We start from the raw sequence: 14,094 nt of genomic DNA, 5'->3' as shown, positions 1-14,094 counted from the left end.
ATAAATATGCCGTTTTATTTTCAGTATACTTAGTGTACCATAACATAAAGGTAGCACAAATTTTTAACTTAACTACTACTTTTATGAAGGATGGTGGCTCTTAATCATTTTGAATGATTAAATTATGGTTTGTTAAAACTAAGAACATTTTAATAACTAAGAGTTAAAATCCTTTGTCCCTTAAAAAAAATAGTAAACAAACATGAAGGAAGAGATTTTGTTGCTGTTGTTATGAATGTTCCAAAAACATCGCCCTTTTCAATTTTTCCTGTAATTCTTTGATGAAAAAACTAAAAGTAAAAGAATAAATTTACTCTGAACAATACTATTTGATTATAATTATTATATCATTGTAAATTCCAGTAATCTGATTTCCCTATATTCTTGTTCTCTCTAATATAGCCCTAGATCAGAAATGACATCCCCAGACTTTCCAAAGCTCCGTGGACACTGTTTCCATGGGAGAAAGAGCCTCTGAAGTTCAAACAGTGAGAGTAAGCCAAAACTTTCTTTGTGAAACTTTAAAAACAGTAGCTAAAATTATCAAATCATTGCAATTCAATACAGCCCAGTCTGCCGTACATATTCCAACACTGACTTCCTTGGACACTGACTTAAAAGAGTTATTTTTCATGATCATCAGTACTCCAAAACTATAAATATCTATAATAGTAATGAAAGAGTTTGTGGAACAGTACTGATCATACTTCTCAAAAATAAAAGTTAAAAATAAAAAGACTATCTACTAAGAGGCCTACATGATTAAAAAAATGTAGTTCTAAAATTCATTTCTGAGAAATGGAATTAGTGCAATAAGCAAATTGCATTACGGGGCTGAAGTGTTGTCACGAAATGCAGAAGTGTGTGGAGGAGAGAAAATTGTGAACTGAAGCTTAAGTGGATGCTTAAGTACATGCTTAAGCTTAGTAGGTGCATAGGTGCAGAGTGCACTTACCCAAGAGCAAGATTTTTAACCAACTACATAAATTAAGGAAGTGATAGAAACTTATGTCAAGAGTAACAGACAACTGTGTGGCCTGAGGAGAGTCATTAAATAAACAATGATTTGTTTATTTCCTGAAAAACTGTGTCAGACTTCTCCTGATGAGTCTCATGTAAAGTAAACGTCCTGGTGATCATTCTATAAATGACACATCTGCTCAGTGTTGGTTGTCCTGTCTCAAAGCCACATACTGTTGCTTGGAATGTGTATAAACTATCATTTTACCCCCTGCCAAAAATAAATAAATAAATTCTTTATTTGCAACTTTCCTCCTGTCTTACTATTTTAAACTGCACTCTCTCTTACTCTTTCAAATGTAAGATTCTTAAACATTCATTAATTCTCAATTGATATCATGGAACATGATAATTTAATTCTCCTGGAACATGGTAAAATTTTCGTATATGTATTTATCTCTGTTTTTTGGTACTTAAAGATTTTTCCGCATTTTGCATTTGTATATCAGTGCTTGAAAATTCCAAATTCATATATCAGTGAAAATATCAACATTTATATATTTGTAAAAATGATTAAAGTTAATCTGGAAAAGGTTAAAAAGATTCCCATGATTTGGTACATGTCAATAAGAATGAGTGATTCTTCCATCCTCATCCTCAGTGTAGACTGCACCTTCAGGCACTATTTTCATCCTTTCAAGGCAGATTGACTGTAATTGAACCTGACTCTACAGGTGATAGAACAATTTCTATCTCAATATTCACAGGTATGGTAATTACTCCATGACCCACATTGCTTTACAATTTTCTTTCTTTGACAGTCTGTAAAATTTATAAATTATTGAAAAATGTATAAATTGTTATTTTTTTCAGTTTAGAGGAAACATCCATTCAAAGTACTGGAATATATGACCCTTGTGATGTTAGCATACAATAAAACCAATGTCCATCCATTGACCTTCGTTCTCATTGGCATTCCTGGGTTGGAGGCTGCTCATGTCTGGATCTCTATTCCTTTTTCTTTGGTTTACCTTTTGGATCTACTGGGAAACTCTTCACTTCTGTTTATCATCAAGACAGATCCCAGCCTCCATGAGCCAATGTACCTCTTCCTCTGCATGTTGGCTGCCGCTGACCTTGTTGTGTGCACTACAGTTGTCCCCAAACTTCTCAGCCTCTTTTGGTTCCATGATGGAGGGATTCCCTTTGAAGCCTGTCTCACTCAAATGTTTCTGATTCACTCTTGCTCCACTATGGAGTCTGGCTTCCTCCTGGCCATGGCTTTTGACCGCTATGTAGCCATTTGTAATCCACTAAGACACTCAGCTATTCTGACACACAGTGTAATTGGAGGAATAGGTCTAGCTATTTTCTTCCGGGGTACAACACTTCTCAGTCTTCATCCCTTCCTGCTTCGTTGGCTTCCCTACTGCAGAACCAACATAATTTCCCACACCTACTGTGAGTTCATGGCCCTCATCAAGATTGCCTGTGCTGAGACACGAATCCGCAGAGCCTACAGCCTCATTGTTGCTTTCCTTACTGGAGGAGTGGACTTCATACTGATCATTTGTTCTTATGTGCTCATCCTCCACACTGTCTTCCGCCTCCCATCCAAGGATGCCAGACTCAAGACCCTGGGCACTTGTGTCTCCCATGTGTGTATCATCTTGGTGTTCTATACCCCAGCCTTCTTCTCTTTTCTTACCCACAGATTTGGGCACCAAGTAGCTCCTCATGTCCACATATTTGTGGCTAACATCTATCTTCTTGTCCCACCCATGGTGAATCCCATTATTTATGGAGTAAGGACTAAGAGAATACGAGACAGATTTCTTAAATTGTTCAGTTTTTGAAAGCTCTGTATTGAAGAATTTTAATTTTGATCAATATCTGAATAAAACACTCTGTTAGCTGGGCATGGTGGTGCCCGCCTATAATCCCAGTGCCTTGGGAGCTGAGACAGGAGTATTGTGAGCTCAAAGTCATGATCAGTAAAATAAGACCTAAGCAGCTCAGTCAGACCCAGTCTCTAAATAAAATATAAAATAGGGCTTGGGATGTGGCTCAGTGGTCAATTGCCCCCAAGTTCAATCTCTGGTATCAAAAAACAAACAAAAACAAAAAAAAAGAAACTCTGTGTTATCTGTCTTAGAATGTGTGGTTATTCCTTAAGCTGCTCTTTTCATGTTCAGATGACTATGAATTTTCTGTGGGAAATCATTTATCCAAAGACAATGTGTTTTGTCACAGATGTGTCAATTATGTAAGCATACCAGTAATGTTCTCCAATTAAATTGTAGCCTTACTCTAAAATGAGAATTGCATCATTATCCTCAATAATAATTATTTTAATATAATGACTATGGCTGGCATGCAGTGTTTGTGATATTATCAATTAACGTTAATAGCTATGTACTCTAATTGTAGAAACCATTGTCTGAACATATTTAGGGATCAAGTTTTTAGGAAAAAAAAAACAGGAGTCTGCAAGAATATATCATTGTCTTTTTCTCAGGGTTTTTAAATTTTAATTTAATTTTGTTTTATTTTTTGAAGGTATGGTGTCACTATGATGCCTAGCCTGGTCTGCAGTCCTCCCCAGTAATTGACACTGCTGGTGTATATCACCATTCTTAGCCCGTGAACCATTATGACAACCCTCTTAGTACTTTCTAGGATGTTATGTTTAGATTTCTACTTATTCCTATGTTATTTTTCCCTAACTATTTTGAGAGATCTTACGTAATCAATAATTTTTTTCTATATCTGAAGACCAATTGAATTTGACCCATTTATGTTTCATATATCCAGGAAAATATGCTGATTTCTTCAATGATAATAAAATTCTGGTGTCTCTCTCTCTGAAATTTTAAATTTTGAGATGATTATATTTATTTTTCTGTAATGTAAATTATTTAATAGAAACATATGTATGATGATATTTGACTATTTGAATTATATGACTCTGAATATTTTATATTCTCATGGTTTTCCTGGATACCTAAACTTTTTGAAATCTCTTCAACATTCTGGGGAGTGATATATCAAAAATTACTAAAACAAAGAAAATATTTTGATATGTTGTCTGCTATTCTTTTTAGGATTCTTGCAAGCCATTTTTATTTTAACTTCCTCTTTAGCTAATGTGCATGAAAGTTGTAGCAAACATTGTGCTGAGACAGGTGTATTCCAAGTACAACTCATTATCAAACTGCTCTTTTCTCAAAAACAAAACTAAACAAAAAAATTGTGTGGGAAATAATCAGAAATGAGAGAGAGAGAGAGAAAGAGAAAGAGGGAGAGAGAAAGAGAGAGAGAGAGGAAGGATTAGAACTAAATCAACATCACACAGGACAGTAGGTCATTTTTAGACCTTTGTGACATACTGCCATATTTACAGACTTCTTTTTCTTCACCTTTTAACTAACCTCCTTTCTTCAGTATGTAATTTGGCATTCAACATACACTGTTACTAAATAAAGATTACCTTTTATCTTATCAGCTCCTCTAAAGATTTCATTATTTCACTCTCCTTCTGGAACTATGCTTTTGTAGCTTCTCAATTTGTTTTTCCAGTTATAATATTCTGTTAATCTTTTCAAGTCACTACCCTACTCCTCTTTAAAATGTTATTACTGTAAAACATCTATTGGCCAAATTGTCATTAAATAATAGATAATTATTCTTTCTCACTGACTTCTATTAAGTTGTGCATTTCTTTGTGTTCTGTTGTTTCACATGGATAAATCTCACAGGCATTATGTTAAGTGATGAAACTCAGACACATAAAAACCACATGCTACATGAATGTGTTCAAATGGAACTAAAGAAAAGACAAAACTGCAGTGGGAATAGTGTTCTGTCACTCATGCTTTAAGGTTCTCCATGCAATTTTTATAAGCAGACTAAAATAAATAAATACTGTCATTACAACAACATGCATAAACCTAAAGGATATTATGTTAATCAAGGCACAGAAAAACTATAGTGCTTGTTCTCATATAACAAATCTGGAGAAGCATAGATCATAGAAACAGGAAAACAGGGTAACAAGAGACTAGAGACCTGGAGTCAAGACTACATGATGAAATAAATGCAATATTTAAGTGAGAGGAATGAGCTGAAGAAATCCTGTGTACCCCATGAGGAGGATCCTTAGCTACAATATATTGATACTAGAATATAGTTAAGGGAACTGATCAGAAGTGTTTCAACTTCCAAAAGTAATAAGTACAATGCAATTTACATATTAAATAGCTTGAATTGGCTATTCTAAAATGTATACACAGGTCAACACATCATATTGTACCCTGTAACTGTGCACAATTTTTCTTAGAAATTAAAAGTATGAGCAATTCTGCCCATAGACATAAACCTATTTGTATATTTACAATTTCAAAGTCAATTCTCATTGCTCATAGTGGTTATGCTCTATAAAATCACTTGAATTTTTAATTAGCTAATATATGGAACTAGTCATTACAGTGTTCGGTTCATATGAGCCTGGGATCATAGTATTTTCGCAAGTGATCAAAGTATAACTTTATATTAGGTGTATGTTTTATGAAGAATATCTCATTTAGTATATTATTCTTACAAAAAATCACACAATCTGATTTTTTGCCAGGCACTCAAGGAAGCACTTGTATTATATACGAACTTATGCTAACATTCTGGTATGATCCACCAATCTTCTCATTATTGAAAACTTGCTCTTCCACGTAAGTGGAAGAATTAGCCTGTGAAAAAATTAACAGTCATTTTATAAATCCTTCTGCTGTGTTCTTATAGGCAGAAGCTGCCTCTGTTAGAATGTTGTCATTTTTCATGCCTTATGACATCTTCAAACCTGCACTCACATACATCAGCCAAAAAAAAAAAAATAGCCACATTACAACCTTGGTTAACTTGAATATAAATGACTTTGTCTTCTGACCTCACAACAAAGCGGTACTCTACACCGATTTTTAGTTGTTGATATCTCAAGAATACACAAATGTGCCATATTCTTCATCCATTAGGAATGCAAATTTCACAAATTTAGTTTAAATATAACTGACTTTTATTAGTGATCCAATAATTGGGCATCAGCCTGTCTCAAAACAGAAGGAGCTCTGTTGGGCAGAACTGAACTGTTGGGTTTGTAAAGCAGATTGAGCAGGAACAAGAATACGGAATAAGACAAAGAATTGAGTTGGTTAAGATCATTTTACTTTCCTTGTAAGGGTCCAAAGAAAGGGACTTCTTTTTTTTTTTTAACTTTTAATATTTATTTTTTAGTTCCCAGCGGACACAACATGTTTGTTGGTATGTGGTGCTGAGGATCCAACCCGGGCCACACACATGCCAGGCGAGCGCGCTACCGCTTGAGCCACATCCCCATCCCAGAAAGGGACTTCTTTATGCTGATGAGCCAGGTCAACTGGTCCCTTTCTTACTGGTTTCTATAAATGTCCCATTTGTGGGAGAAACTGATCTGCTTAGGGATTTCCTATTAGCATTTCATTTAATTATATTACACTTAACACAATTGATGCCTTGCTATTTTATTCTGCCTCGTAATGGGTCTCAGTCCAAAATAATGACTGCCAGAAAATTTTATGTAACATACCTTTCCCACAACTCTACCACACATGATAGATGTTGCTTTAATATGTCCCAGATAGGCCTGATATACAAGTAAGTGAACTCCTTTTTTTTCTGGGATAACAATTTGGATTCATAATTATTTGAATTAATAATCTAAAGAACTGTAACCCATTTAAGGATGAAAAATTATCTAACAAAGTTATTTTCTCCATAAGGCACATGAGAAATTTCTGGCACCTAGGAACAATGCATAGAACTTCAGCACTATACTTACAGGCTACTTTAAAGATTAGAATTCATTAAAAAAATAGAAAAAAGACAGAGAATATATGATTATGACAGATAGCATAAAGGACATTCATTTATATTATGAGCTGAAACTAGATCTCAGATCCTTGGTCAACTTCAGCTTGGACCATCCATGTCAGCAATTGAAAGTATTACAGATATTTGCATGTTGAAAATTACTTTGGCCATCAAAGTTTACTTAGGGTTTCAAGTGCATTTTAAGGACTAGACAAATTTTCAATTCTCATTCTCAATAATATATATGTAATTTATATTAAACACATGCTTAAGATGTACATGAAGAATAAAAACAATCAATATAAAGTGACAAAATCACAAGTTTTACAATTAACAAAATTGGGGTCAAATTTTCCATATTAATGTTTAGATAAAATTTAATTCTCATAATTTTGCTTATTTAATTTAATCAAATTATTTTATATGAGATTTATTCTGATTGTTTATGAAATCAATATGGTTAATATTACAACACACAAATTGGAGTATGGTATAAATTTTTGAAATCTAATGTGATGTAAATATTCAAAATTACATAAACAGAAAGCTATGAAATAAAATTATCCCTGATAGCCAGATTGTATAGCCTATGTTTGTATATTTTTATACTTTCTTATTAAAAATAAAAAGACATTTTAAACAAAACTTTGAGTCAGAATTTTCTTATTTTATACTTAAATATCAAAATCAATAATGCTGATTTTCTGCTATCCTGCTGAGATGCTGAGATAAAGGCTCCCTAGACAGATGGTGAAGACTCCCTTCCTCCCACTTCTTAGATTATCCATTCACTAGATGTTGACTTGAAACATATAGAAGCTGCATTCTGAACTCAAATATGCAACTCCCAATGGCTTCTTTCCCTGACACAGTGTGGAAGCCATCCACCTCCCTGTTCATGGGAGTTAGGAACCTGGAAACTGTATTTATGACTGAGCTCATTCAGAAAGGGAGAACACAAGATGTGCTCAAGCCAGGTGGTTGCTCTTTTTGATCCACACAGAGCCCTACTAAGGTAACAGTTAATCTCACTACATCCCAAACTAGTTGTACAATAGGTAGTTTCCAGGGCTCTACTGAGAATAGCCATGCACTGAAAAACTGATGTGTGTAATATTTCTAGGGAAAACAGATGCCATTGGTTTGGGGGCACCCCGAACAGGCTGCACCTGTTGTGCATCAATGCCATCTCTACTCTTTTATATCTTGAGACTGGGCTGCAACTTTCTTTAAAAATACATGTGTATGTGGGTTTTACTGTGTAATTCAGTACATCAGTGTAAGAATGATTAATGAAATGATTGGGAGGATATGTATCAGAAGATATGCTGAGAAAATCTTTGAAATCTATGCATTTTCAGCAATGCTTCATCCTACTGAAAGTAGTCAGAAATGCATCATGCCATTTTCCATTTATAAAGACTTATGGGGTACATATATTTGAGTATTTAATGGAAGGGTAAAAACTTTATAATATCTGAAGTTCAAATGACAGTAGAATAGCTCTGGGAAACCAATTGGTCAGTCTCAGCTACTTTTCTTTTCTATGTCATAATAATATCATGTACCATAAAACACCCTTGAGGACAAAATGGGAAAAAGTCAACAGTACAACTAACATAGTATCTAATAGATGCTCAATTAATGTTATTTTGTATTATTTTATTTTGTGAAGAGATGAATATGGGCCACAGGATTTCCCCAAAAGTCATTATAAATCATTCATTTATTCTTCTCCAAAAGTATGCATATGCTTTTTTTGTCTCTTACATTACCTCTCAATTTCCTTATCATGTAGTCAGAAACAAATATATGTTGACTATATTTAATATTGCTTGAAATTTATCCCTGGATATGTCTCAATATTTAATATTATAATCAGGAGATTGTTAGTACAGCAGAGGGTTTGAAGATTTTTATTGACTATACTATGTTAATATTGATAAATTTATAGTGATTTATTATTGCTTATCTTAAAATTATACTGAAATTACTTTCCAGAAAAAAATAAAAATACCACCTCACCTTCCCCTTTTTATTCTGCATTAACTCAATAGAGTGCAAAGAAAATATATAGAAAAATATAATTTCTATCTAGTAATAATCTGCAATATAATAAAAAGAAAGACATGATAAAATATAAAATGCAATATGAAAAAAATATGATTAAGTGTCAAGTGTTCATACCATAGGGACAAAAGGGAAGTTGTGATTGTTCAAATGTCTAGAAAAATAATCTTAGAGCAGTTGATATGTGAATAGAGACTTCACCTCTAGACAAATCTATTAAATGGTTTTTATCTCTGAAAAAAAAAACAACACATTGAAGAATGACACAGCATTATTGCTATAATTGGTGGAGAAAGTTATCCATTTCCTTTGGAGATAGGTGTGGAGAAATGTATTTCAATGGTTAGAAAAATCAGTAATACAAGACATTGGAGAGAACACATCTTATTTTTATGTCCCTGGTTTTTATTTTTATGCAATTAATATAATTTCAGCTTTGAATTATTTATTTTATTACCTTAAACACTAGAGGGGACCATAAATATGTTGAATACATTGTGACTATTAAAAAAAGCACACCATGGTTGGGCTGGTTGTAGTTTAGGGGTAAAGTGCTTGTCTAGCACAGGTGAGGCCCTGGGTTCAATTCTCAGGACCATATAAAACCAAATAAATAACAGAAAAGTTAAATTCTTAAAAAAAAAAGCACACCATAGTGACAAAGGTAAATCATACTCTGTCTGTGCTCCATTTTATTCATCACACATTTGAGACTACTCCTAAGTTGGGTATGCATTCATTTAGGTTTCTTTCTTTGTCTAAAAATTTCAGCTTATGTGGAATTATATCCATGCATATATGTTTTTATGTATATTCCAAATAATAGTGGAAAATATCACATCAATATACATTTTATTTGAAAATCTTTGATATCCATCCATAGCAATATGCCTTTGGTTTTCAGGATACTAAGTAAACCATAATCTAAATGTGTCGCAAATTTTTTAATTCAACTATACTTTTATGAAGGATGGCTATTATTAATAATTTGAATTGTGAAATTATTATTGGATTATAGATATTGTCTTAGTAAACAACTTTCCAATAATCTGGTTTCCTCCATTCTTGTTCTGTCCAATATATACCCTGGGTCAGAAATGGCATTTCCAGGCTTTCCAAAGTGCCCTTGATGTGACACACAGCTGTTATTTTGGGGAAAAGAGAATATCTATTCCTACAGAGTTTGAAGTTCAAATAGTGAAAGCAAGCAGAAGCTTTGGTAGGAACTTTTTGAAGACTGGCTGAAGGGTTGCATTTTACAATCACTAGTACTCCATAACTGTGAATATCTCTAATAATATAAAAAGAGTTTCTGCCACAGTGACAATCACATTTCTATAAAGGAAAATAAGAAAAGAATGTCTACTAAGGGACTTCTATGGTTTTCAGAATGCTGTTCTAACAATCATTCATGAGAAAAGGAACAAGCGCAATAAACCAATTGCAGTATGATGTTACAGGCGGGGGTTACAAAATGCAGAAGTGTGAAGAAGAAAGGGAAAATCATAAACTGAGGCTTAGAGAAAATGCATGGGGAATGAACTTACCCAAGAGCAAGTTTTTCTGTTGTTGTTGTTTGTTGTTGCTGTTTTGTTTGTACTAATTACAGAAATAAAAGTAAGTCATGAAACCTCAGATTTCAGGTTATAATCAAGTTGTTTCAGTGATATTCTGCTAAGGTGAAGAGTAATAACACACAGCTGTGTGGCCTGAAGACAGTCATGAAAGTACAATGATTTGTTCATTTCCTAACACACTGTGGCAACCTCCTGTTTTCATCTTTTTTTTTTTTAAGAGAGAGTGAGAGAGGAGAGAGAGAGATAGAGAGAATTTTTAATATTTATTTTTTAGTTCTCGGCGGACACAACATCTTTGTTGGTATGTGGTGCTGAGGATCGAACCCGGGCCGCACGCATGGCAGGCGAGCGCGCTACCGCTTGAGCCACATCCCCAGCCCCTGTTTTCATCTTAATAAGTCTCATGCAGGTGTGAGTAAAACTCCTTGTGATCATTCCATAAATGATACATCTGCTATATTCTGGTTTTCAGCATTATATCAAAACTGATCGTTGTTGCTTGGCATATGTATAAACTACCATGACTGTGGATAGCAGTAACAGATATTGGGAAAGCAGTGTCTAAAATTGGGGTCCCTGATGACTTCATGGCTGTGGCCTGCTTGGTGTCTGGGAAAGTTTCTGTGCAGAGGTGCAGGAAGCCTAGTTGCTATGGTAATACCCTCAATTAGGAGGCTCTGTGCTAGAGTCTTATCATCCTGGACCTTGATCTCAAGCACACAGCTCCCGGGAATAAAGAAACTCTTTTGCTAGATAACCACAATGTTTCCCCAGCTTTGCTGCTTCTGAACCCGCTGGCATAACAGTAACTTTGAACAATGGACTTTGTTGAGAGCTTCACAAAGCTCCTAACATTGCACATTGCAACTGAAGTAAGTAACTAAGGAATAAACTGCATAATGTTGCTAACTCTATAACTTTCATGAATACAAAGAATAATGGTTGCATAGCCTTTAATCTTATTAAATGAGACATATATAATAAAGATTTCTGGAGTAATTCTTTATACCTACTTCTCCATCAGAGAGCAGCATGCCACTCAATATCGCTGTTATCTTCAACAATCTGCATAAATGAGTCTTTATTTTTCTAATCTCCCATCGCCTCTCACCAGAACCTGCTAGTTTGCCTGTGCTGGTCAAGGCATATGCTAAATCCTTTAAAAAAATTTATTTCTCTATTTAAAACTTTCCTTCTGTCTCACACTTATACTGTCCTATTTCTTACTCCTCCAAATACAAACTTTAAAACATTCTTTAATTCTCAATTGTTAGCCACATGATGGGATTGTGACATATTTAACTCTGAATTTTTACATTTATTTTTCCTCATTTATTATCCATACATCACTTATATTACAAATTAAAATTCATAAATCAATGTCAATATATTGGTAGAATTAATAAAATCTTTCCATGCCTGCTTTAGAAGTTCACAGTATTCAATATATCTTAGAAAAATGAAATACTTCTTGAAGATCTCAGTATACACACACATACACATACACCACCTGACTCTGTAGATAATGAAAAAATTTCTATCTAAAACTTCAAAGGTATGGTAATTACTCAATGACCCACACAGTTTCTTACAATGTGGCTTTCTTTGTTTTCGCGACCCCTCGCCAGCAAGGGAAACATGACACAGGATTCTTCTTTCAGCAGTTTATTCAGGACACTTGAAGCATGATGAGAAAACAGGAAAGAAAGAGCGAGCGGTCGGTCTGCCCCAGCTTAAGTACTCAGCCCCACCAATGAACTAGCACCATGTGGAAAAGTCTAATAGGTACAGCGCAGCGGAAGCAGGCCAGAGCCCAGCCCCACAGCCTTACAAGGAGTTGTTTACCTCTAACAACTCTAACCGCTAAAGAAGCAGAAGCAGGAAACCAGCGCCATTTTCAGGGTGCGGTCACCAGCTCCCAACAGTTCCCCCTTTTCTAATTACAAGCAACAGGTAAAAGTAGAGGTCCTATCTCCATTGTGCAAAAGTGGCCGTAAATAATGGCACACTCCTGAGGGGCGCCTCCCCAGGCGAGTCACCATTCCGACCAATGCCTTTTTCATGGAGGTGGGGCGTCGACATCAAACCCACATGCAATAGGACATGCTTTTCTTGGGACTCAAACCTAGAGCTCCCAAGTGCAGTGCCTTGCCTCGCACCCTGTGCTGTGTCGATCACTTGAGCATGGTGAGCCATGCTTGAGGGGACTGTCCTGCCTCCAAAGCAGCAAAGGCTTGTATGAGCATAAGATTCCGCACCCGCTGCCGCCTGCGCATACGAACCAGACACCACAGGCACAATACAATGGAAAGTACCAGGACCACAGCCAGTGCACCCATGCCTGCCCATTGTTTTAAAAAACTAAAAAATTTAGATAACCATGAGATTACATCTTTCATGGGAGCAATGTGGACACGCGTATTATTCACTCTAACAATTTCTTGTCTCAACAGCATAGTCAGGTTATCAAACTCTGCTGACCAAACCCCTGTAAGCATAGCTCCCAGTTGTCTAGACAAATTAGTGGCCCTATTCAATTTATAGAAAGCTAAGGGAGTAATGCATAGTCCATCCATGGGCAGTAAACACCCATGAGTGAGCACTTGACTCAAAATGTCCACTTGGTCTTGTAGTAGATCTACCCGCTGGTTTAGAAGCACAATGCCACGATGTAGATGTTGATTCATCATAGTCTGAGTCTCCATGGCTGTTGCAGCAGTACCAGCAAGCTTGTTCACAGCATCAGCAGTAAGCACAGCAGTAGTGAGAGCCGCGGCGGTAGTGAGAGCTGCAGCGGCGGTAGTGAGAGCCGCGGCGGCAGTGGCAGCCGCAACAGCAGAAGCTGCAACGGTCGCCACAATGGCTGCAGTTATACCAAGGTCTCTTTTGTTTCTTTGCAATAATACAGGCAAATTATCATCATCAATAGACACAGGTAAAGGTAAGTAGGAGGGCACACGTACTACCACAACAGAGTCCTCCAAAGAGGCATTCCAGCATTGTACAAGTCTACACGTCTGGTTAGAACAATTGAGTAAAGGAGATGAATAATTGAACATCAATAACATGAATGGGGGCCATACACACACCGGTGTTGGTGCAAACCTAAATAGGTCACTGCAATTGACTTTCACTTGCTCTTCGAAACTGCCAGCAGAAGTATTGTAAGTGTAGTTACATTTTTGAACACTACCTCCATCAATAAATCCAAGGGCATTAAGTTGTGAGCAGGCGCCCAAACGAGTGCATAATACCCAGGAGTCAAAAGGATTCGAGAAAGCAGCTTGAGTAGGATTATTATAAGTGAAATTGAACCCTAGAAAAGTAGCATTCTTGTAGGTGGTTGTTAAAGAAAAGGTAAAGGTTTTGTTAGAATTAATAAACTGAGGGGTCAATGAGCCCTGACATCCAGTCCAAGCTGGTGAACTAGTTTTTATGGCTTTACAACGGGGCAACAATGCCGTTGTTGAGGAATAGAAGTATTGGCTCTCAATACCTTAGCAGGAAAAACACCATTGATTACAGTAGCATTACCATTTGAGCCCCGGGAACCATCACTATCAAACCAGCCCAAAGATTGATTGGTTAA

General features: G+C 35.8%; 1 protein-coding gene across 1 annotated transcript; it reads left to right on the top strand.

The window, feature by feature from the left end:
- The first annotated feature begins 1,880 nt into the window (after positions 1-1,880).
- LOC101960086 (olfactory receptor 52D1) lies at positions 1,881-8,302 on the top strand. Its single transcript, XM_013357624.3, has 2 exons — positions 1,881-2,803; positions 8,167-8,302. Exons 1-2 carry the CDS (start codon positions 1,881-1,883, stop codon positions 8,300-8,302), a joined length of 1,059 nt encoding a protein of 352 aa, XP_013213078.3.
- The last annotated feature ends 5,792 nt before the right edge of the window (positions 8,303-14,094 follow it).

This window comes from Ictidomys tridecemlineatus, chromosome 4, assembly GCF_052094955.1.
Source record: "Ictidomys tridecemlineatus isolate mIctTri1 chromosome 4, mIctTri1.hap1, whole genome shotgun sequence".
Lineage (NCBI taxonomy): Eukaryota > Metazoa > Chordata > Mammalia > Rodentia > Sciuridae > Ictidomys > Ictidomys tridecemlineatus.
This window is presented reverse-complemented; position numbering and strand designations above follow the sequence as displayed.

What these genes read in the sequence shown, in the direction of transcription:
- LOC101960086 (XM_013357624.3), top strand. Translation starts at nt 1,881, where the DNA reads ATGTTAGCATACAATAAAACCAATGTCCATCCATTGACCTTCGTTCTC. An exon ending in CGAGACAGATTTCTTAAATT is followed by an intron (nt 2,804 to 8,166) that starts GTTCAGTTTTTG and finishes AATGATTGGGAG; the next exon opens with GATATGTATCAGAAGATATG.